This window comes from Euprymna scolopes, chromosome 22 (assembly GCF_053919585.1).
Source record: "Euprymna scolopes isolate OS-2025 chromosome 22, ASM5391958v1, whole genome shotgun sequence".
NCBI classification, from domain to species: Eukaryota; Metazoa; Mollusca; class Cephalopoda; order Sepiida; family Sepiolidae; genus Euprymna; species Euprymna scolopes.
The window spans coordinates 48,071,813-48,097,707 of NC_136503.1; the positions used below are offsets into that span (position 1 = coordinate 48,071,813).

The following is a 25,895-nucleotide window of genomic DNA, read 5'->3' on the forward strand; positions in this document are numbered from 1 at the left end:
GTTTCGCGAATGCTGTGCCGACGCAAATATCCCTCGGGCGTTTTACAACCACCCCTCGAGTGTGCCACCACCTAAATCGTTCCAAATACGCCGAAAATGCATTTCGAACCACGAACATGCTGTTACACCAGTATCTCGTTTCGCCTTCAAGAGTTGCTAGCCTCGTGGTGTTATCACCTGAGATCTTTTAGCGATAGAAAAGTTGTAGCTATTAATAAACAGATACCCTTTCCAAAGAAATGTGTGTGTGTGTGTGTGTGTGTGTGTGTGTGTGTGTGTGTGTGTGTGTGTGCCTTCGCATATATTGACTTTGTAAAGGGAAAGGCAATATCAAAAGAACGAATAAGGATATCAATACAAAATAAAGTTCAAAACCGGCTTCGAAATCTAGTAGATGATGATGCCCTGTTCTCTTCCCTGCAACCTCTTTCCCACAGACGAGACGTTGCGAGCCTGTCTCTGCTCTATCGTTATTTTCATGGCTCATCTGAACTCCAATCTATGTTCCCCCTTGCCAAACTTTCACAAAAAACACTCGACTAGATACAACCAATTACGATTTCATCCACTCTCTAACTTTGCTTAAATCTAAAGATAGATTTCATGAACAAAACTTCTTTCCCAGAATTACCCACCTGTGGAACACTGTTCTGCTGACCTGCTTCCCAGTTGAATACAACATCGTAGCCTTCCAATCCAATATAAGCAAGTTCTTGTCAAGCCGTCCCCATAAATAATCAAATTCTACTGAATCTACACCATTAACGATTACTACACTACCACCTTACATTCATTAATCCGTATCCTCGAGTGGTCTTCAGGCCGTGATATGTGGTGACTCTCAAGTAAAAAAGGGAAAAAAAAGTACCATGATTCTGGCATCCGTAGCATCAACAGAAGTTTAAATCGACATTTACAAAAGTTTTTCATCTTAAATGCCTGATTGCAATATCAACTGAACCCGCAGATTACGATATCTCAACAGAAACAAAAAGGTAGCATTTACTCGTGTTTCTGCTTCCTGGAACAGCAGCCTTCAAAAGTAGACCGTAATGATATCAACCATACCCATGTTTAAATGACCTTGCACAAACATTCAAACGGTATATAGATGCAGTATCTTCTAATTGTTTCCTTTTTTTTTTTTTGCCTGATTTATTTTGCTAATTATTATTATATTTTTTATTTTATTTATTTTTTATTTATTTATTTTTTGCCAATAAAATTGATTGAATGATTGACCTAACGCAACTTAACTGAAAGGCGAGGTGAACAAAGAGAGAGAGAGAGAGAGAGAGAGAGAGAGAGAGAGAGAGGAGGGGGTCGAGAAATGAGGTCTATGAACGAATGCACAATTAAAAATACAGCGAATTGATTGAATGAAGAGGATTGATTGACGCGTGCACAAATGAACAAAAATAAAATGATGGCAAAGAGAAAATCAAACTGAAAGTTGTTTTTTGTCTTCTTCATTTCTTCTGTTTATTCGGATTCCCATCGGCATATTTAGCTGTGCGTATGTTATTTTACTTAGCCATGAATAGTATTAGCATTGTCAGTTCAAGTGGGCCAAGAATACCGGTATTTATGCAAAAGTGTTTAGAATTCCAGGCTTGGGTTGCGGCCTTAAGAAAGAACGTAGAAGATGCCAACTTTAATAGACAGGCAGATAAACTTTGCATATCTCGATTTATATAAAGTTGGGAATGTGTATACGTTTATATATTTATATGCACAGGATTCAATCCTAAACTAATTAATCGATCAAAAATCACAACACGGAATATATCTATCTATATAAAGTCAGGTATGTGTATATATATTTGCATATATATGACATAATCCCGTTGACACACTGGTTCTCATCAGATCACCGAAGTTAAGCAACGTTGAGCCTGCTTAGTACCAGATGGGTGACCATTTGGGAATTCTAGGCGCTGTATGTGCTCTACGCTAATCTCGGCATTGTTCCCAGTCGTCCTGGACCTCCACTTACCACTAACTCAGCAGAGGTGTGGTTGGAAATTGTAAAATTATCGCTACAATAATTCAATGCGTAGGCACCCTAACAGTGGGTACCCATAGTCTTTGAAGACTGAAGGAAGCTACCATATTTGCATTTACAGGATTCACTCCTAAACTAATTAACTAATTATTATGAATTTTGGAGCAGAACTGCTAGACGCAAGGGTAGATACTATGGGCTATATTTAGATATATTTAGTTTCAAGTAAAGAAAGTAAAGAGAGGAAGTGGAAGCCGTCATGAAAATTCAGATGCCTTCGATTTTGGGGAAATTTTTAGGTATTAGACATGAATTAATATTCCCTAGCAGTGATTTCTTCATTAACAAGAAGGCAACTTGGTTTTTGTTGGAAGGACCTTGTATTCAGCTTCAATCTGTCACTGTCATTCCTCAAAATGATCACACGAGCTTAACTGGTACAATATGAGATGCAGGAGGTCAAGAGGCAGACAGAAAACAGGAAGCAGAAAAGAGTGAAATTTTAATTACATTGTTGCTTCTTGAATAAGTTGCCCTGAAAAGGACAGTTTGATCGCATTTATGCAGTTGGTAGAAAGTTGAAAAGTTGCTTCTAAAAAGCACAGTTTGTTGCTGCTGCTGTTGTTGTTGAGCATCATTCATTCATTTCATATGAACCAGATGATTCTATTGTTGGCATTCGTTTCCCCCGATATCTTTCTAATTAGAATTCTTTCTAGGAAGACATTGGGTACTTACGAGAAGGACCATTGGAAGGTTGCCAACATCCCTAAGTAAAAGTGTTTCTGTGGCATGAATTGGATACAATGGTAAGTGCACGACCGAGTTCCAATCTATGGTCTCCCCTCACCAAACTTTCACAACAAACACTCGTCTAGCTGAAACCACTGTCAATAATTTCTCCCACTCTTTATCTGTGCCTAAGCCCAAGTGTAGATCCTATGAACAAAGATTCTTTCTTAGAACTGCATGCATGTGGAACTCTCTTCCGTTTGCCTGTTTTCCAGCTGACTACAATTTGGTAGTCTTCAAGTCCAACGTAAACAAATTCTTGATGAACCGTCCCCTTAAGTAATCCAATTTACCAAATTTCCAATATTAACGATTACTACGATATTATCCCATTGACTACTACACTCAATGATCCTTATCTTCGAATGGCCTCCGGGCTTTGATAAATGGTGATTCCTATTTAAAAAAAAAAAAAAAAAAAAAAAAAAAAAAAAATTGTGGGCACACTCAAGTTGTCGGTCCATGTTGTTAACCACTTGGCTGTTGTTGCTGAGTGTAACTGGTTTAATAGTTTCACAGAATATTCAATTCAGGAGATAAACATGTTCTTGTTAAGACTTTATTAACTTATGTGTTTAGGCAGAGGAGAGTCACTGGGACAGTGTCGTTTTTAGTATATATTGCAATAGATATAACTTGTTTAAGTTTAAAGCCGGCTTCAAGACCTATACCTTTTTCTCCCCCCTGCAGCCTTTTTCCACCAGAAGAGATGTCATGAGTCTGTCTTCGCTCTATTGTTATTTTCATGACGTGCTCATCTGAGCTTCAATCTATGGTCCTCCCTACAAACTAATTAACTGATTATTATGAATTTTGGAGCAGAGCTGCTGGACGAAAGGGTGGATAGTATGGGCTATATTTAGATTTATTTAGTTTCAAGTAAAGAAAGTAAAGAGAGGGAGTGGAAGCCGTCATGAAAATTCAGATGCCTTCGATTTTTGTGAAACCTTTAGGTATTAGACATGAATTAATATTCCCTAGCAGTGATTTCTTCATTAACAAGACAACTTGGTTTTTGTTGGAAGGACCTTGTATTCAGCTTTAATCTGTCACTGCCATTCCTCAAAATGATCACACGAGCTTAACTGGTACAATATGAGATGCAGGTCAAGAGGCAGACAGAAAACAGGAAGCAGAAAAGATTTTTACAAAATCACCCATCTACCTACAACCGCTGTCGACAATTTCTCCCACTCTCTGTGTCTGAATCTAAAAAATTTAATGAAAAAAGCTTCTTTCCTAGGACTGCTCGCCTGTGGAACTCTGTTCTGCTGGTCTACTTCCCAGCTGACTACAACATGGTTGACTTCAAGTTCAATCTAAACAAGTTCTTGTTGAACAGTCCCCTTAAATAATAAAATTCTACCCAATTTTCACCACTAACGATCACTGCGCTATTGTTCCAGTGATAACCGTACACTCATTAACCCTTATCCTCGAGTGGTCTTCAGGCCTTAATAAGTGGTGACTCCCTTGTAAATAATAATTTAAGAAATTGTTGTTAAGCCGTCAAATGAGCTGAGAAAATACCCCTAATTGATAAATTAGGTCAATCCACTTTAAAATCCTGTTAATGATTTTTAATATCTATGAAATTCACAGTTTGTTGTTACTGTTGTCTGCAGACTCAATGACTTGAACGCTAAGAAGTTTAAAAGATACTTTGAATATATTCATGAGATATCACATAAGACTGACGCTTCCATTAAAATTAATAAAAATAGAGTAAATCACTAGCCAATAAGATTATGGTTAAACTAGACTTGTTAGCCCATTAAAAAGGGGGAAAAAAATTTATAGCCGTTCACTTAGAATGAATGCTTTGTGGCAAATGGATGATTGAATATGGTTCAATTTGTGCCCATCTTTGCATTAAATACTAATCCCTATCAATCCCTTACTGTGCATTGAGCGCATAACATAATACTTAGGTTGTTGCACAGAAAAGGTCCAGACAGTGTTTCAGCCATATCAGTCCAGTATTTTCTGAGAAAAAGTGAAACGGGCTGACAGACTAACAGAAATATAATATTGGTATATTATTACATGATAACCTTGATAGATATGCTTATGTGAAAGAGATTTATTGAAAAAACAAATGAAGCATGCATAGTCCCCCGTGAGTGCACAGTGAACGAGGCATTAAAAAGAATGTTCAGCACCCCGCCCACCCACCTTTTAGCCCCAAAAGTCCCCAGGGGACATCAAATCCTGGTGAAAATGAACAAACGGTGCAGTTTTAGACCTTAACATATGTAAATTTGAGTTCTGCACCATGCATAAAAAGAAATGACTAAGTCCATCATTTGCCCCCACCCCTCCTCATTCAGCCCCAAAAGTCCCCAAGGCCTGAACATATTTAAATTTGAGTTCAGCATCATGCAAAACTACTAAGTAGACATACACAGAAAATTTTGGACAAATATGGTAAAATAGTCCTAAAAATGGGGCATTTTGATTAGCTCTAAGAGCCTTTGGGGCGCACCCAAGAATTATCGCGAAGTATAGACAAACAAAATTATATAGAAATTAGTTAGTTACAACTTTTCAGAAAGTTTTATAAAAATCCAAGGCATCAATTTTTTTTTAATAAGCACAAATGTGTAAATTTTAGCTATATTAACCTTAAAAGGCACCATTAGAGGGGCAACCGGAGTTTTTCTGGAAAATCCGTTCTGTTAGTTTTTTTTTTACTCATATCATGTTTAATGCTTGTGCAAAATTTCCAAAAATTCCAAGGCGTAGTTATTGAGAAAAGTGTGGACAAACGAAGAGAGGAGGGTGAATTTACAAGTCCACTCTCCTTTTGTCGGGGAGGGGGGGGGAGTTGATGGCTCAAGTTAAGCATTTATTTTACACATAAGAGCAAGAGTTGCCTCCGTTTCTCTGACGTTAATCAATGTAATATTATTTTTTTGATTAAAGGAGAAAGAGAGCATTCTCTAGCATTCCCACGAGAACAAATAGAGCACGTGGCCAAATTTAAGGTGGGTCTGTTGAGTTGTTACATACTGATGGCAGATAAAATATGCACAGGCCCCCCCCCCGACACACACACACACACACACAGAACCTCCTGCAACCAGCTTCTCTTTCATCGAGAAGATGCTTCAAGTAACGAGTCCGACCTTTTCCCTTTGATGCAATCGGCTTACTGCTGTGGGAGAAGGCTTACTGGAACTGATACGTCTACCTTTCTCTTCGACCGACCCTCGTAATGATTAACAAACCAGCTGAATAATGTCACAGCAAAATATCAGATAGCGTTTAGGGGTAAGCGCTAAACATACCATTATCAGGAGATCATTATGCAGCAGCTATCAGAAAGCACAGCTTTAACTTCATCAGTTAGAGTATAAACAGGATTATATCTCTCTTTCTATGTATATATATAGAAAGAGAAAGAGATACTCATATACACTATATAGAGATACTCTATATAGAGACTAGCAGATGTACCCGGCGTTGCCCGGTATTAAACGTAATGTTCAATTTCTTTTAAAAAATGAAGTAAAAAAAACAAAAAAAAAACCCAGAAAAATGAAGTAAAAAAAAAGACCGAAAGAAACTGAGACATGTGCATGCGAGTATTACGTTTTTTTTCTAAACAGTTCACTTGTTGTAAGTAAAAAAAAAAAAACACGAGCTGAGATTGAAACTAAAATCTAGACAAGGAGTCAAGTACGATAACCATTAGGCCAGCTTGATACGATCTTTAAAAAGTGTTTTTAAACCTACTTATTCTTAACATAAGTAATGTGAATGATTCACGCATGCGCATTAGTCAAACAGATAAAAATCTGATGACTCCCAAGTACTAATTTTTCAATTTTGACCCCTTAACAACCCTTTTCTCCAGATGAAAATTGATTAAAGTTTTCCACATGTCCGAATACCCTCTATACCAAATTTCAAGTATGTAGATCAAAAATTCGTTGAGTGTATAGGTTGAGAATGGTTCTCACACACACATTCTCACTTTTACAGATATATAGATTATATATATATAAGTTGTAGTTTTTGTTTGCCTGTATATTCACAAAGTCCTAGGATTTGAGAGATAGACTCTCTACCCTCAACACATCAGTATGTAGGTATAAAAAAAAATTAATATTTATTTAAAAACATTATTGTTATAAAGCTGATTTAGGAAATTGAAGTTGAGCCTTATTTAGCGAATTGAGAAAAACCGGTCAACTAGCAAATATGCATCATTCCAACTTCCTGTTGTTGAATACTCTATCTGACAGCTGATTATGACATGGTTTCATAAGTACTTAATTCTCTTTCATTTAAATGTTAATTACTGGTGGCCAAGGGGAAAGGTGCTAGTCCGTAAAGCCAAGGGTGGCTTTGTTGATTGGGTTCAAATCTCCTGACGAGCAGTAATTATCATTTCCTGTACTGATGATTGTAGGTATAAAAAATATCAATATTTATTTTTAAATATTATATATATATATATTTTGAAACTACATTACTCGGGGTATATGGATATTTTATGATCACGGTGCAGAGAAGGTATATTTGTGACTGACAACTATATTTTTAATACAATGACCCCCCCCCCACTATAACAATATATATTCTGGAGCTTCATGACCCAGGATACTTGTATAAATTTATTTCATTTTGATTAACATGACACAACATAGCTATGAGACTGTATTTGGGCTCAATATCCATGAAAATGAAATACGTTTATTATATTATTTATAACTTGGAAATTATAGAAACAAGTGAAGCATGCATGGTCCCCTGTGAGTGCACAGTGAACGAGGCATAAAAAAAAATGACTAATTTCAGCATTTGCCCCCCCCCATTTAGCCCCCAAAATCCCCAAGGCCTTAACATATTTAAATTTGAGTTCAGCACCATGCTAAACTGCTAAATAGACATACACAGAAAATTTTAGAACAAATATGGTAAAATAGTCCCAAAAATGGAATAATAAAATATTAGCCCTAAAAAAGCCCCTGGGGCACACCCAAGATTATTGCGAAGTATAGACAAACAAAATTATATAGAAATCAATTAGTTACAACTTTTCAGAAAGTTTTATAAAAATCCAAAGCATCAAATGTTTTTTTTTAATAAGCACAAAAGTGTCAATTTTAGCCATTTTAACCTGAAAGGCACCCGGAGTTTTCCTGGAAAATCCGTTGTTACTTTTTTTACTCATATCATGTTTAATGTTTGTGCAAAATTTCCAAAAATTCCAAGGCATAGTTATTGAGAAAAGTGTGGACAGATGAACGGACAAGGGAGAATTTACAGGCTCACCCTCCTTTTGTCGGGAGACCAATAATAAAAAAAAAAAAAAAAAAAAAAAAAAAAGGTATAAAAATTATAGATTTTAAATAAACAGATAAACTGTGCAAACATTTTATTTAATGAGAAAAATACCCCCTCCCCCCAAAAAATAATTTGATTTTTTTTTTTCACTAAATAAAACTTTTTACAACAGTTTATGTTTATTTAAAATTTTGAATTTTATACATGATGTTTGTAAGAGCTTCTGCCAACTTTATTTAGTATAAAGATGTTAATAAAGGTTTAAGGCTGATTGTAGTTATCCCCCTCCCACGACAGGTAGATTAGACACAAGAGTTGAAAAGTTGATTGAAACCCCCCCGCTCCCGAGGAAGAGCACTCTGGCCCACAAAAAATATCTGGGCATCCCAGTTGGAGCGCCTCAGGTAATTAGCAATACACTAACCCCTTCTCAAAAAGAAATGGTATAACCTGAGAGGGTGGATCTCCCAGAACTGCACAAGACCAGCATCATACCACAGTGAACAAGGAAAGGTCATTATAAAAATGGTCTAGACTGTTGATTTTGGTGCCGAGATTAAAAAACAAAACAAAAACAAAACAAACAAAAAAACGGTGCTGGAAAATGGTGACTCCTGAGGAAGTTAGGGTTAAATTTACTAAAAATATATTTCAATTAATTTCACTTATTTACCAAATTAATTCTGAATATACCCTTGCACCCCGCTCTTAAAACTGAATTTTATAAAATGAGCGGTTGCTTGGAAGTGTTCTTTTTTTTTTATTTAAAGTCAAACATTGTTTTCTTCTCAAAATATTCAAAATTTGCTTTAAAATGTAATTATGAAATTAAAATCTATTAGTACTGTATACAGTAAGAATATTCTTTGGTTATTAAGTCATTAATTAAACTAAATTGTCAGAAAACTGTGTTTGCTTTTCATCAGAAAAAAAAAAAAAAAAATGCCGAGATCCGTGATTGTAAATGTTAACTTTTACATCTTCAGTCTACATATCTATAAAAGTGAAATTGTCTGTGTGTGTACATTTCCCTACCAAACTACTCTGTCAATTTTCAGTCTACAGACTCGAGATTTGGCATAAAGGGTATTGAGATTTGTTTTTTAGCCGAAAATTTGGCTGCCAAGAGGTCAAAGTTCAAAAGATTTGACCTTTGCAGTCTCTATCAAATTATTCAGGCAATTTTGGGTCTAAACATTTGAAATTTTACATAAAGGGTATTCAGACATGCATCAAGCTTTTTAATCAGTTCTTAGGCGAAAATTTGGTAGCCAAGAGGTCAAAGAGTTGACCTTTGCAGACTGTACCAAACTCCTCCACCAATTTTGGTGGGTCTAAACACTTGAAATTTTAGGTGTAGGTTACCTGGACATTAGTCAAACTTTTAAATATATATATATATATATATATATATACATACATATGCACAAAGTTATGAACAGTACATAGGATCCGAGCAAAGCCGGGCTGAACTGCTAGTATATATATATATATATATATATATATACACACACACACACATACAAATTCAAAACATGACGATTAAAAGATCGGACACATGCATTATTTTTATTTCTTAAATAAATATTTATTAAAATTCCTAAATTTTAGCTTATACAGAAGCCTTTATTAGACAATACTTTTTCTTTTTTTTCTAACTTGCCATGATGGTGTTAGAACAGTCTCTAGTTGTTGAAGATAGGGATTGTATCGTCCAGTTCAGTGCGTTTGCGCTCGATCATGTGCAGGTGTTAAAATTAATAGAAAACCATTGTTTAGAAGCACAACGAAATTCAAAACACAAATTGGCCGATATAATCTACATATCCAACAACTAGAGTGCGCCAACACCATCATGGCAAGATAAAAAAAAAAAATAAATAAAAAAATAAAAAAAAGTATTGTCCAAACCTTCCCGATATATAAAACGAAAATTAAAAATCTTTAAATATTTATTTAAAAACACAAAAATAATGCACGTGATTGATCTATTTAATCGTCACGTTTTGAATTTAATTTTCATTATTCTTCTAAGCAGTGAATTTTTATTAAGTGTAATATATACATGTGCATATGCGTGTTAAATAAATATCAACAATTTTATACTACATACGCTAGTATTTTATGCTTATGCAATCATCAGTGTAGAAAGTGATAATTTCTGCTGGCTGGTAGATTCCAACCCAGTTAATAAAGCCGAAGTGGTGCAAAACTGCTCTGTTGGAGGAATTAATTTTACACATCTTGGAAGGAGTATTTTCCTAGTTCTTTAGTAAATAAATCATTTATGAATTTCTTGGTTGCAATCTAGCAACTACAAAGAAAGAAAGAAAGACTATCTTTGACTGCTACATCAAAACTACGTCAATCTTTCCAACTAGATGTCGCCATCCACTACATGTTGATGAACAGCTGCTTCTCTAATAGATGACCTGAGGATCAATACACTCTCCCCTCATGCTACAATTAGATATTAGTGTGAATTTGCGTTTGTGTGCAGTCATTGTAGAGATCATTATTATTCACTCCTTATTTATGTCCAATTTCAATGCTTAATTTCGACACTGACCATAGCGTCAATCATGTGGTCTCTGTCAGTCCTGTAAAAAAGCATATTCCCTTCTAAATAAAATTGCAACTCAAGTTTAAAACAAATACTTGGCCCCAGTTGATATAAATGACACTCATCTAAAAGAGGCTCCCTGTTTTGGCAAACTTCTGGATCTGACCTTTACTCCTGACCTAAAATGGAAGACTCACATCAAATCTGTTGGCAAGGTTGTCGGAAAAATAGTTGCATCATTTTACCGCTCCAGAAGGTAGCTAATGCCAGACACAATCCTCTACCTGTATAAGAGCTTAATACACTCTAAAATGGAGTACTGTTGCTACCATATCTGAGCCGGAGCTGCTTGCCTTGATAAAGTTCGAAACCAGCTTCGTAACCTAGTAGGTAATGCCCTTTTTCCTTCTCGGCAACCTTTTTCCCCATAGAAGAGACGTTGCGAGCTCATCTCTGCGCTATCGTTATTTTCATGGTAAGTGCTCATCTGTAATTCAATTTATGGTTGTTCTTTGCCAAACCTTCACAAAAAACACTCGTCTAGCTACAACAATTATCGACATCCCCCCACCCCCCACCCCACTCTCTATCTGCATGCCAGTGGAACTGTTCCACTGGTCTGCTTTGGTAGTCTTTAAGTCCAATGTAAACACGTTCTTGTTAAGCACCCCCACCCCTGCCCAATAATAAAATATCTAATTTTCACCATATACGATCAGTAGGCGGTGTTCTAGTGACAACTGTACTCATTAACCCTTATACTCCAGTGGCTTTCAGGCCTTGATAAGTAGTAACTACCATGAAAAAAAAAAAAAAAAAAAAAAAAAAAGAGGAAAAAGTAACAATGATTTATTTTTTAGGGTTTTTTTCTCTAACAAACAATAGAATTGAAATCTGAAACAAACATCTCTTCCAACTGAAAACAGTCTGTCAGTTTATAAGTAGGACACCAAATAATTTCTTTTTAAAATTAATAATATATTAGCCTGGGTGCCCGGCGTTGCCCAGGTGTTTGGAGGTGTGTGTCGAGCAATTGTATTAGGCAGGCAGGCTCAAACCCGTGACGCGAAGGCGGAAAAGAAAGTGAAAGAAAATCTGACGTCTTACCGCTACTCCATGACACGACCAGAAGTTTGGAACGTTAAAATTAGGCAAAGTCAATCCAACCGATGCAATGACTTGCAAAACATTTAATAAAAAACAAAAGTTTTGGTAGGATCGAAACCGAACCCTTGAGGCAAAGTTGGAAATTAAAGTGTGAAAAAAAAAAAAGAAAAAAAAAAGTGCGACGTTAACCACTGGGCCACCGCGACATACAACGAAAACACGTTTGAATTTATTATAAACAGGTGGCCGCAAAGAAGTTAACTCTGCTGTTTCTATTTGACCTAATTAATGAGGTCAAATAGAAGTCACGCAGTTAAATTTTGCTGCGAGGCAGCGTTTGGGTTTGTTACCCAACTTTGACTGTTTTTTTTCCCCAACAGATGTTGGGGAGGGGGGAAACCCAGCTCCCCATTGTCCAGATTGAATAGCAATTGTCTGATATAAGAGGAGTTTGTCCCCACATTGATTAAAGCTGATTGCTTCTGGACGTTTCCCGGCGCGATGCCAAGAACGCACGGTTTGAATTTAAGTTTCACTTTATTCATGCTAAAAAGCAAAACAAACAGGCAACAGAGCGAAATAGCGCGAATCTCATAAAAGTCAACGTAAATAAATGTAGAGGCGACCCGTGTTCCCAAATCGTAGAGATTATTATCTAGCGGGTATATAAATAGTTCTAAGCGATCGCCTCAAAGCACTCTAACACCAGACAGCATTTGAGCTTTGAGACTTTCTGTTGGCCTTGTATTTGATCGAACAGTCAGAATTCTACACACTGATAAGCAGTTCCATCCATACAAATTAATGATGCTCAGAAACTACACGAGTGCGACTGGGAAGATCGCATGTCAAAATGTGGGAGATATTTCTGCCGCACCCTGTATAAATGATATATGCAATAGTAAGCAACTAACTTATTGGCAAAAGTGCAATGTAACTGTTTGTGTGAACTGCTTTGTTCTTTGCTATGTATAGATTCAAGATCAAAGTTACATATTATATTACAATAGAAAAATGCGAGCATGAAAAGTAATATGGTTCAGCTAAAACATGGAAAAGTAAAAGACAAGATATTATAAAAATATAAATTTATAACTTAAAATATTGCAGCATTAAGAATTGATTATAAAATGTTATAATTTGAATAAAAAAAAAAAATTCTTAATGCTGCAATATTTTAAGTTATAAATTTATATTTTTTACTAGAATATCTTGTCCTTTACTTTTCCATGTTTAAGCTTTACCATATTACTTTTCATGCTCGCATTTTTCTATTGTAATATATAATTTTTCCAGGGGTCCAAAAAAAAACAAAACAAAAAAACATTGTCCATGGCCTGGCGTAAGTCGACTATATCCATTTTTTGTTTTTTTTTGTTTTTGGGCGCATGCGCTAATTAAAAGTAATAGGTTAAACAATGTTATTTTTTGTGGTTTTTGTATACATATGGATTTAGCTCATACACTTATGGATAAGGCTGGAAAACTGTTTTGATTTCGATTCTAGTTGATGGCACAAGTTTTGTTTTTTTTACTTTTAAAATCACAAGTATATATTAGGTACAATATAATTGATTGCTAATTGTCTCTAGAATAATAAACATAGAATTTGCATGAATTAAAATATAATATTTAAGAATATTTCACGACTGGGCAACACCAGGCAACCTGCTAGTAACATATTAGAAGACATGACATAAAAAGATGGATTGTGATGGTCAAAGATTATTTTGAAAATTGGATGAGGATAATCAAAATATCTGTTGGACAATTGCAAAAAGAGAAAAATGCAAATACAAAAGAATGGTAAGATTTTGCACTTCCTGCAAAATGAGAGAAATAAAAGAGTTAAACATATTTTTATTCCAAAGATTAAAGAGTTCGAATAATAGAAAATAAAAAAGATATTTTTCCAATTTACATTCAACACCCTTTCATTCTTTCCTACAATAGTTTTTTTCTTTTCTTCTTTTAAATATAGTCTTTATACATTCTGCATACACAGCACTGTCAATTGTTTTTCTTTTTTTGTTGTTGTTTTAAAATCTTAACTTTTTTGTTGTTGTTGCTGTAATTATTGGTTTAAATGAACTGAATTTCATAAGATTAAGTCATATGTGTCCATCTTCAACTCATAAATATTACCATCTTTATAGATCAAACATTGTTGCAGTTTTTTTTTTTTTTTTTTGTAACCATTAAAAAAAAAAAAAAGAATAAATATATATTTTTTTTTTAATCAAAGCAAATAATAAAAACTAGAAAAATGTGTAAAAAAAACAAAACAGAAAAAAGCCTTCGATTTTGTTTTCAGTTGAGTGCCTCTTTGGGGTAGGGTGCTCTGAATTCTCCACACTAAAAACTGAGCTTGTGCTAAAGTTAAGTATATAGGAGAGAAAAGCTTTCATCGTACAAAAGCCATTTTTTTTTAATACATATATATTATATTAAGACTCATTCTTTCTTGTATAGGGAAAAGTAAAGATTTAAATATACCAGGTAATTAGTTTGTTTAATTGTAGACAATTCGTATAAAGAAACAATAAAAAAATTGTATGGGAAATCTTGAATCATTCATTATTCAAAGAGGGCACACAAAAAAAACAGGTGTATATATATAGAAAGAAGTCCTTTCTACAAAATTTTAACCATTGCCAGCATGTAAAGGTGTAACCACACGGGGAAAACCACTTTTTTTTTTTTTTTACCGGTATGTGTAATTGAGGAACGGGTTATATGCACGTGAAGAGTGAATAGTTGCCTTATTCACCTGTGATAGTGCTAAAGTTTGATGGGGGGACATTTATTTGAAAACTCGGGTAAGTGGAGCTCTTTTGATAGAAATAGCACGTACCCAAGCGAACGCCAGCCTTTTAATGCAAGTTTTTGTTCATATATAAAATCTTCAATGAAGACAAAAACTAAACGAGCAGTCAATACCGTTACTGACTCTTTTTTTCATTTTAAGTTGGAAGATCAACAAGTGCACAAACTCTAGAAACCGTAGAATTTGCATCCACAGCAAAGTGATACAATCCACTTATAATATAAGCGGCACTGTTTGTTTGTATGTTCATATTAAAAAAAAAAAAAAAAAAAAATCCAGCGTCAAAAAATGACACTGATGTTGCAGAGAACAGATACTCCACCTTGATCTTAGCCAAAAGGCTAATGAGCCATAAAAATGTTTTTTTGTGACAAGCATTTTTAAATGAAGGTAAAAAAAAAAAAAAAAATTCTAAATATACATAGCAAGTCAATAGTTAAAAAAAAAAAAAAAAAATACTTTTAATTTATTCATGCTAATAATATTGTGCAGTCTGCATTCACATTTAACATTTCTACTTTTAATTTATTCATACCAATTATACTTTTAATTTATTCATATCAACAAGCGGGACCTGTGGAAATTTCACAGCAGCATCTTTCATGTGTAATATATTGATGCTGGGCATTCTGTGGATGTTCAGCATGAATGGAAACGGTGATATTATTGTAACCCTTTTGTTAAAACTGAAAAGTATTTATTTAAGTAATCTGGTTAATGTGGTGTCAGAATATATCTGGTTATTACGATTTATCTCCAATATTTCCATTGTATGGATGCCTGGTATGAACGTAGACCCCACAATATCATTATACCATCTTCAGAAAGACCAAGAAGGTATATTTTAGTTTCACGTATGGCCCAAAAGCGATATCATTTATGGTTTATTTATTTTTATATTGCGTTTTCGGTGATCTGGAGATCCTATTTATTGATGGGGAGAGTGGTAGCATGCTGTGAACACTAAATTAACATCTCTATAAACTAATTTAATGTTTGTAGTATGTTATCACCTTCTATCCTTTATTTTAATAAATAGGATCTCCCGGTCGAATAATTAATAATCTGGAAACTGTGACACACGTACGTACAATGGTATTAATATATAGATTATATTTCAATTTATTTATACAAATAATATTGGGAGGTCGGCATTTGCCCTTGACATTTATAAAAAGAAAATAAGTTTTTCTTTTAATTTATCCATTCCAAAAATATCTAAATAATAATAAAACAAAAATATCTAAATACTAATAAACAGTCTAGGCTAAGGTCTAGTCCATTCATAATATAAGGAACACTTTCTGTGGGTGTGTCCATCATTCATAATTTTTGTAAACATAACAAGTACACTTCAATATCGAAATATCTCATCTGCTTTTAAAAATGCAAAGTATTGCATTAATACTACATAGATTCTCAACAAATAAGTGGATGCCACAACTGAAAATTAAAACTGCAAAACTTCAGTCTAACATTCTATACACAGAGTTATTTAAATTTTCTTATAAGTTTTGGAAGCCTCCATTCAGTCTTAAAAGACAATGGATACCCACTGTAAGGGTAGCTGCATATAAAATTGTGAGGCAAGGATTGCACAATTCCCAACCAAATCTTTTCTGAATCTGCACTGCTTGAGTCCAGTGGCAAGAAGTCCAGGACGACTGAAAACAATGCAGAGATAAGCAGAGAGTACATACAACACCTGGAATTCCCAAATGATCACCCATTTTAGTACTGACAAGGCTCAACGTTGCTTAACTTCAGTGAGCTAACGGGAACCGGTGTGTCAACGTGATTATGCCGTATTCTTTTAAATAAATCTTCAAATATTACCACAACAAAATAATTATTTCTTTGACATCATGTTATAGATTTGATTTACATCATGTTTCAAAAGTGTGTCAGCATATAGTGTTTAAATAATTTGCATATTATATAATTCTAAAAATGTCTCCTAGATTAAGAGTGGATCTCCTAGCACAGCCAAAAATATGCTCCCTTCGGTCACATTTTTGCTAGGCAATGTTTTATTTAATTGATAAGATCAAATCAGAACATTAAATAAATACATGGTTTTAGTTTGAATGTAAAAATAATAGGTAGTAGGGATTTGCTATTTGTGTATGAAAACCTGTTAACATTACTGTTTTGGCCATTGCCTATTTTTTCAAATCATATATATAGTGTCATAGAGCATCAGAACAACATTGGTACTGTCAGTTTCAAATCTAAACAATGGGGACCTACAGTTGGTTGTTGAGGTCAGACTCTTCAGCTTCTGTTGTTCCAATCCTCTGTAACACATGAATACTAATTTTTTTTTTTTTCTTAATAATCAAACACTGTTAGAATTTTCTCCCACTAACCTTACATGTGTGTGTGTGTCTAACTATAACACACAACTATATTGTATAAATTTTTAGGATGCATTAACACTAACTAAAAATGCCCCCCCCCAGACTTTTACATTTAAGAGAAACCTAAAAGTAAAAATTAACTCAAAGTATGCTTTTTCCTCCAGCTCGAGTATTCTTTAGGGGGGGGGGGGGCCAGACATCTGATTTTGAACAATAAGTTTGAAGCCAATCACTGGAAAAATTATTGTACAAGACTATGCTTCATTGGGATTAAATATTTTTCAGTCTTATTACCCCTATCGTGATTAAAAAAAAAAAAAAAGAAGACATCTTGCTCGTCTGCGGAGGATCAATAAATCTCTCAAATGAACTTTAGTCACAGCACACAAGGGAAACATAAAATTATATCGGTCAAAATAAACATATTTGCCCAAATATTTAAAACTGGATTTCCAAGGTTGTCTTGAAAATGAATATTTTTGGAATCAAATAATCATTTGGTCTTTTTCGTTGTCAGGTCTTGATTCCCAGTTTTACTCAATATAAAACATATTTTAAAATACCTTAGTAATTTTATTTTTTAATACAATTAATTTATATCACAATTTTGATATAATTAATTTGATGTCTCAGAAATACTTAAGGATTACGTTTATTTGGCATACTTTACAAGTTTTTTTTTTTTTTGATAGACTGACATATACCCCCAACCCTGACCAACAAAATAGTTAAAGCTATTTGTAACAATTAATAGCAGCCAGAATTGGTAGATTGCAAATGACATGCATAAAAAAAACAAAAAAAAACTCATGAAAATTAGCAGATACTGTTGACAGATAATAAAACTTTTGCTCAGTTTTAATTGGCAAAAGTTGATTGAAAGCTAATCCTTCTGTAGACATCTGTTTAGGACTCAATATTTCTTGCATCTATGTTTAAGTAAATACTTCTAGAATAAAAATTATATTTTGGAATAAGAGTGTATTTTGTCCAAGTTGCAAAATACGTAAGTGATGTTCTGAACCTGAGATTTTTATGGGTTTCATGCCATAAACAAATTTACCCAACAAACACTAATCAAATACCAGTTTTTTGACTCCATAACTATGAAATCATGCAACAGAAATGATATAAAAAAAAAAAGAAAAAAAAAGGTGGTTGTCCAGAATTTAACTCTATATTAAAAAAATAAAATAAAAATCTGTATGATGCACATACTGTAATGGAAAGAATGTATTGCATTCCAAAAATCACAAATTGATCAAGTAGTTTTATTTTTTTTATAGAAAATATTTTTAAGCAAATTTAAGTTTTTCTAATGTCCCTATCTTAAGAATGGCTTTCTAAAATCTTGTACGTTTAAATTTGGAGTTCTTTCCCTTGTTTTCAGCCGGTTTGTTAAGATGGCGTTGCAGTATCATCGCTATTTGTTTAGCCACAAAATTTGACTAACTTAAAAATAAAGTTATTTCATTTCCATAACTTTTGATGTACGGTATCTTCTTTCCATCACGGCATACAGATTTTTTCTTTTTTTTTATATAGGTGGAATTCTTGACAAATACTAAAAAAGACATATTCCAATAAGCAGCTCATCGAATCAAATAAAATAAGATACAGTTCCCTTACATATGGTAGGGTCCAATTGAAAGTTATTAGTTTTCAATTTGTGAACGGTCATATTCAGATATTCAGATTAATTCTATAGAGGATAATAATAAAAAAAAAAGATTTTGTAATAAGGGCTTATTTTCTTCAAGTTTAACATCTGAGAAAAATTATTCCAATAAAAATAAGTTATATTATAAATTGTAGTTCATTAATTTTGACATTACTTATTTTAAAATATTTTCACCCATATTTCTAGAACAGTTCTTCATAACTACTAATATCTACACTCACAAAAGTGTGAATTAAAATAACAAAAATTAAGGTAATTCAACATTTTTTAAAATTTTTTTAAAATTATTCTGCAGAATTCAATTTAGAATTTTTTTTTAGAACACCCTTATTCTATAAATTAAGGCCGTTTTTTTTTTTTTTTGTCGTTTCATTTTGCTTTTTGATCCAGAATTTAGATTATCAAACAAGTAAGATAAATGAATAAATAAAAACAAATTAAAAAAAAACAAGAGGAATCTTTTTTTGTTGAAAATTTAAATCAGAAAAGAAAGAAAAATAAAAGAAATTTACAATTATATTTATGTAGGCATTTTCTTTTTTTTTAAATATAGAAACATATCTAAAAAGAAAAAAAAAATGTCTTTGCCACTCTCCACCCCTCATTGTCTACATTCCCTCCCTCAATTCATTTAAAAAAAAAAAAAAAAAAAAAAATCAAACAACACGATGTTGTTGTTCAGGTCTATCTTAAAGAACAACAAGTTAGCAAGCAAAACAGTTTTTTGTCCCCCTTTTTTTTTCTTTTTGTAATATGGTTATCATCATGATCATCAAAAGAAGGATGGAATAGGCAAGTGGAGGAAGGAGAAGGAAGTGGGTTGGTTTCTTTCTTTTTTTTATTATTATTTTTTTTTTTTTTTAAAAGTCAGGAAGCAAGTTGGCAGTAGTTGGTGACTACACAGCATCAATATTAATAATGCCCTGTGCCTGCTCAATATTATTTTACGGATGCTTGTAAAAAAAAAAAATTAAAAAAAAAATGGTGGCTCTTAAGTGTCTTTGTGGTTGTTGCCGCTGCCATAATCATCGACTGAGGCTGTGTGACCGAGCACGTTGCTCAGAATAGTATTTTTTAAAGAATTGATGCTGTAAAGCATTTTTAAGTGTTATTCGTTCAGAAGGTTCATATTGCAGCATTTCAACAATCAGATCAAACAAAAGGGTGTGGTCTTCACAGTCTGGCTCCATTATGTACCGCTGAAAAGAGAGGAGAAAAAAAAGAAGAAGTTAATTTCTTTAGTTGTATCTTATTTAAATTAGAAGGAAATGGATCTAATTACACCAATTAATGTATAAATGCCCCATCCTCCACTCCCTTTCCCAAAAAGCAAAAAATAAACAAAACAACATTCTTTAAAAAAAAAAAAACAAAAAAAAAAAAAAAAAAAAAAAATTCAGGTTGGATTTTTTTTTTTATGTTAAAGAAATGCAGATACATATAATAGAAATTATTACCTCTGCCGCCAAAGTGGTAGTCATGTTTTTGGCAGAATTTGTCACAAAAATATCAGATGTAATCTAACTTAGAAAAATTAATTTATTTCTGAAAAATACAAAAATAAATTAGGCACTGGGGAGGGAGACGGTGGGGTTCATGGTCATCCATGTCACTGTACCTTATATATGTCTAATGATTTTCTTAGCTAGAACCTTCAATCACCTTAATATTACATTCATTCTAAGATTGCCAAATCAATATTTTTTATTTTTTTTTAAAACTTAGATATCTTTAAATTAAACCAGTTCTAAGTCAAAAGTTAAAATCATAGAAAAGATTAAAGACACACTTTTGGTGATAACTCCATTAGAGAGACTCGATTTTTCCAAATTTGCTGTACATATCTGATGCTGATGATGATGATCTGATTAATAACTTTCAGCCTGATCAGACATATATAGGCTAATCATTTACTTGAAACATACTTGGTTTGTATATACCAATTGTAATGGATTAAAAAGAAATCTTTCTTGTAAATAACTTTTTTTTTTTTTAAATATAAATTTTGAAAAAAATCCAAGCTCAATGAATGCCTTTATTATTTTTCGAAACAAGAAGGAATGGCAGAGTGTGTCGGTTACATGAACCATGTAAGTTGTCCAAAATGGTATTTTAATAAGTTTTTTAAGGTAAACATCTGATGAGTATGTGACTAAATATGCAGCAATAACATAATTTTACAGACTTGTTAGTCGCAATACAAAACAATATTGTAATGGATACCTTTTGAAAAATAATAAATAATCAACTGAGAAAACATGATATTTGGAACTTGGAAAATCATCATATTACACTATCACTATATATATATATATATATATATATATATATATATATATATATATATATATATATATATATATATATATATTATACACACACAGAGTAAAACCCAGGGATACGTTTTTTTTAGGTTATGATGTGGAATATGTTTTTCCGGCCCCTGGTTATGGTATTTGCCCTGTCTTACGGCGTTATTTATAATATTATTTGATTACATGTACTGTACTGTATTTTGTTACTAGTATCCTGGGGTTTTACTATATATATATATATATATATATATATAATTACCACCATTTCCATGGAATAACTGGGAATATTTCATACAATATGGTAAAGTAAGGATCAGATTAAACTTGTGCCATCTTTACATTGTCAGGTGGAGGTACGCAGTTGCATGACTAACTTGTGCTCTGGTTTAATATTATTGATTGGCTACTAAAGTTATATAGTTGAACTGGCTGAATATAATCAATTAATTATTGACAAAAAATAAAAAGTAACAACTGAGTGATTTATAACCATTGAATAAGAAACAATATATTTAAAATACTTAAATGTCTGCAGATAGTTTCTAAATATATAAAAACCCTTATTATTATAAAGAAGTTTTTCATGTTGCATGATGGTCGTTGGGCGATGAAGACTGGAGGAACTCTCATGCTCCTCTTTTCCAAGCAATGTAGCTGACAACTTCCAAACAGTTTTGTCATACTCAATTTGACCCGAGACTTGGACTGACCCGCAGAATTTGGTTTTCGGATATTTGTCAAAAAGGTGCCATGAGACAGGATTTGACATGGATTTGAACGCAAACATTCTAAATACTTGACACCATTTGATTATAATAAGATTTCTCTGCATTTTGTATTTATAGTGAAACCTATTTACTTGTGATGAGATGATTCTAATATTTTTCCTGGATTCCAATACAATTATTGATTCCGTACTAAATTCCAGATTCTGATTCTTTAGAAATCTCCAAATATTTAACTAAAGAGTTGTTTTTTGTTTTTTTTTTATTCCAATTTACTGTACAAACACACATGTTAAATGTGCATATATTTTCTCAAACATAAAAATACATTTGTGGGAGACGATCTATAAATTTTTGTTTTACTGGTAGTTTAAAATTGATAAATATTGGAAGTGGAAGAGTTTTCTTTAAACAGAATCAAATAAAAAATAAAGGAATCGTTTTTGGCATCGGAAAATAAACACATTTTTTTTCAATTTCAAAAGTTCCAAGTTTTCCGATTAATCATCCCAACATTACTGTTTACGAATTCCTTGGCTATATTAACTTTTCATAGTTGAGAAAACATTCTAAAAACCTTTTCCTTTCTGCCTATTGAATTATCACTTATTAAGACAAAAGGCCGCTCAAGGATAAGGGTTAATAAGATGGAGTGATTGTCAGACAAAAAATGAAGAACACTATAATAGTACTAAAATTGGAAGTTGGATTTTTTTTTTTTTTTTTGATTTTCTTATCAGTTTGTTCAAGCTGATTGTGGAGCATCCTACCGGATGCCAAACATTCACCCGCTAACTCAGATATTCCAACCGAGAGATCTTTTTAAGATTCTGATTGTCCTTTTAAGTCCAATTGTTTGAAGTTCTCTTGCACTTGGTTCACCAGTGCAAGATACTTAAAAATACTTAAAAATGTTTGCGGTTTGTGAATATAATCACCTTAAAAGTTAGCATTGAATGTAGGAGAATGGGATCGATTTTTTTGAAGTTGTAAATGTAAAATAATTCTAAATAATATAAAAAAAGGCAAACAAGAACATCAAATGTCAAAAAAATAAAGCAGTTTTAACATTTCTCAGTGATATCATATTTTGCCTGACTTTGAATCGATTTTTGCTTTAAGATTACGTAATATTAATGTTTATTCTAAAATGAAGAAAAACATCTGAAGGGCTGAACTACAGACGGTTATCATTCACGTAAACAAACTGACCTCTTTTATTACATAATATTTTTTAACATTAAAAAAAAAAAACAAAGAAAAAAAAATCAAATGTGGCAATAAAAATATTTAAATAATTCTTGTATTAGTAAAATCAAATAACATTTCCAACATGCATTTTAGAGAAGATAAATTCAGAGAAAAAAAAAATGCATCAGAAATAATGAAGACAAAACGGCATAGTGCTAAAGAGTCTCTTAATGATAGTAGGGCAATAATAAGAGGAAGAGAGAATATTGCAGGTTTAGGAAAGTGACAAATCAATCCAGCTCTCTTCCCCGCTCTCAATATATAAAGTCAGTCTCTTTCTCAATTTCTCCTTTTTTTTTTGTCATCAATAATTTCTTTCTAAAAAATTAAAATTTAGTTTTGGTTCGCCAGTTCTTTTATTGGATTGTCGCTGTACGTTAAGAACAATAAAATGTAATTTGATTTAAGTATTTCCAGACCGAATTTACTTTCATGCAAGCAGTGAAAGGGAGGGGGGAGATGAGGTCGATATTTGTCAAGACAGAGTTACTTCTTTGTCTGGAACAAAAAAATATTAGATTAAAAAAAAAAAATACAAAAAGAAAACAAAAAAAAACCAAAAAAAAAACCGGCATAGTTAAAAGATAAACAAACAGAAAACAAATTGCAAGTAAAAAACACTACCGGGCAGATACAGTTGTTTCAGCTAAAATTAATTTTAACCAAAAATATGTTATAAAAAATTGCTTTATCATTTTAGAGGTTACAAAGTTTCAGAGATTATAATGCTCAGATTATGTTTGAAGACACGATGACAACGCAGACAATACTCGAATCAGATCATCAATTTCAAAAGTAGAACACATCTCTTCTTCATGCAGGTTATAAAAAGCATTTGTGGTAATCCAATAGGATTCAAGCAGTTTTTAAAATTATAATAAAGTAATCCATTTTGGTACTTGTTTTTGGTTAAAATTAATTTTTTTTTGAAACTACAAATACAATTATTGTAGCTCTTTTGTTTGGTGAAAATCGAGCTGACTATAGTAACATTTTGAGTGTTAATTCCTTACACTATTAAATATTGCAGGGATAACTATTAATTAAAAATAGTAGTAACTGAATAAATATATGAAATAAAAATGAGAAAAAAAAAGAAGACCTAATAATTGAACATTTCAACCATTGTTTTGCGGGCTTTTACAAGAGCAAAGTAAAAATAGCTAAAAATGGCACATAAGACGTGATCACATGCCATTTTTAGTCAGTTTTTTTTTTTTGCTGCTCTTGAAAAAACACACAAAATAGTGAGTGAAGTGTTCAATTCTTAAGCCTACCTTTTTTTTTTTTTTTTTTAATTCATGCCATAAAAAAAATCTGGAGAGGGGGAAAAAAAAAGAAAAAAGGACAGAGGTAAGTTTCAAACTTTCACTTCAAAAATCATCTAATTACTAATTGAAGAGTTAAAAACTCTACACAAGAAACATTTTAACTAAATATTAATGGTTCAAGCAATTGGTAATTTTTATGTGTAATATTCATCTGGAGAAAAATTGATAAATTATATTTCAACAAATTAGATACTTTCATCTGCATGCATTTGTCTATTCAAGCTTTTTGATTCGTTTATCTACGTTAGAAACGATTTTTATGTACACATAGTTATCTATATAAACTTTGTGTATATGTATATACACATACGCGTATGTGTGTGTAGGATTCACTCCTAAACTTATTAACCAATCACAAAGCACAATATAGAATACCTATATCTATATAAAGTTAGGTATGTGTATATGTTTATATATTTGTATGTACAGAATTCACTCCTAAACTAATTAACCAAATAGTATCAATTTTGGAACATAGCTGCTAGGCGTAAGAGGGGATACTATGAGTTATATTCAATTTAGTTTTCTGCAGGGAAAATAAAAAGCCCTTCGTGAAAATCAGGTATGCCTGATTTATGTGAAATTTTAACAATACATATTAGACATCAATTTAGAAATATTTCTTAAAAATTTTCAGTTTCTTTTCTTGAATTTTTTTGTTTTGAAGTATTTTGAAGGGCTATTAGAAAACATAATATGGGCACAACCTCCCATTCGAAAATTCGAATACTTCAGATTTGCATTAAATTTGATCAATTGTTATCAAACACTAAGCAAGATTCCTTGAATTCCAATTTCATAAGACCCCTTGAGCTTAAATTATAGACATTTTCTAGAATAAAAATCATGTAATGGATTTCGATAAAAATTAGAATAAGAGTTTTAGACATACAGTTGAGTAACATTTTAATCTCCAAAATGAAACATAAAAGTTGTGCAAAAGTGTTTTATTCAGATAACTTAATTTTATCTGTCTTTGTATAAATATTCTAGTTTATGTATAAAATGTGAAGTGGGTAGACTTCATCTTTACAAAATTTCTCCTTTAAATGTTCATTAGAAATGAATAAAATTAAAGAACAACACTATTAAACTGGGCGCTTATGCATTATGATTGGATATAAACAAAATATATTTACATAAAAACACTTATGCAATTATGTGCCATGTCAAAATTAGTAAAAATTAATTACAAACAAAATCAAGTAAAAGATGTGCTAGAACTATTTTTTTATAAAAAAAGAAGAAAGAAAAAATTGTTTTATCATATTCTCAATCTGCCATCTTCTAATTTAAAATAGCCAAAATTAACTAAAAACAAGGGAGATAAGTCAGTTGCTTGTACGGAATTAGCTGCAATAGAAGATCCCCCCCCCCCAAAAAAAAATTGCATCGCATTTTTCATTAAATTATTTTTTCTTGTAATTATTTTCTTATGGAAGCATTTTTCGGAATTTGTACTAATTTCGATACAACACATAATATAGTAATAGTGTTTTTAATATTCAAAATGCATTTTTTAAAAATTTTTATATATCAAATTATAATGCACAAGCACCTTAAACTGCAAATGAAAAAAGGAAAGCCACATTTTGGGAATAATTGAGTTATATAAAAAGGCAGAGATTCATTTAAGGTTTTTT

At 32.3% G+C, this 25,895-nt stretch overlaps 1 protein-coding gene and 2 pseudogenes across 30 annotated transcripts in view; 1 reads left to right on the plus strand and 2 right to left on the minus strand.

The window, feature by feature from the left end:
• The first annotated feature begins 1,829 nt into the window (after window positions 1-1,829).
• Window positions 1,830-1,946, plus strand: LOC145244006 (5S ribosomal RNA; annotated as a pseudogene).
• Window positions 1,947-16,282: 14,336 nt separating this feature from the next.
• Window positions 16,283-16,400, minus strand: LOC145244011 (5S ribosomal RNA; annotated as a pseudogene).
• Window positions 16,401-19,087: 2,687 nt separating this feature from the next.
• LOC145243422 (dual specificity protein kinase CLK2-like) overlaps window positions 19,088-25,895 on the minus strand; it is a 196,553-nt gene continuing 189,745 nt past the window's right edge. For 16 of the 30 annotated variants that reach the window (XM_080106300.1, XM_080106294.1, XM_080106292.1 and 13 more), the window contains one exon: window positions 19,088-19,829. In XM_080106300.1, coding sequence (XP_079962426.1) covers window positions 19,656-19,829 — 174 coding nt within the window. In that variant the 3' untranslated portion in view covers window positions 19,088-19,655. Of the gene's footprint in view, window positions 19,830-20,087; window positions 20,176-25,895 lie in introns of all 30 variants that reach the window. The other 14 variants (XR_013862879.1, XR_013862876.1, XM_080106298.1 and 11 more) reach the window with 5 other exon arrangements.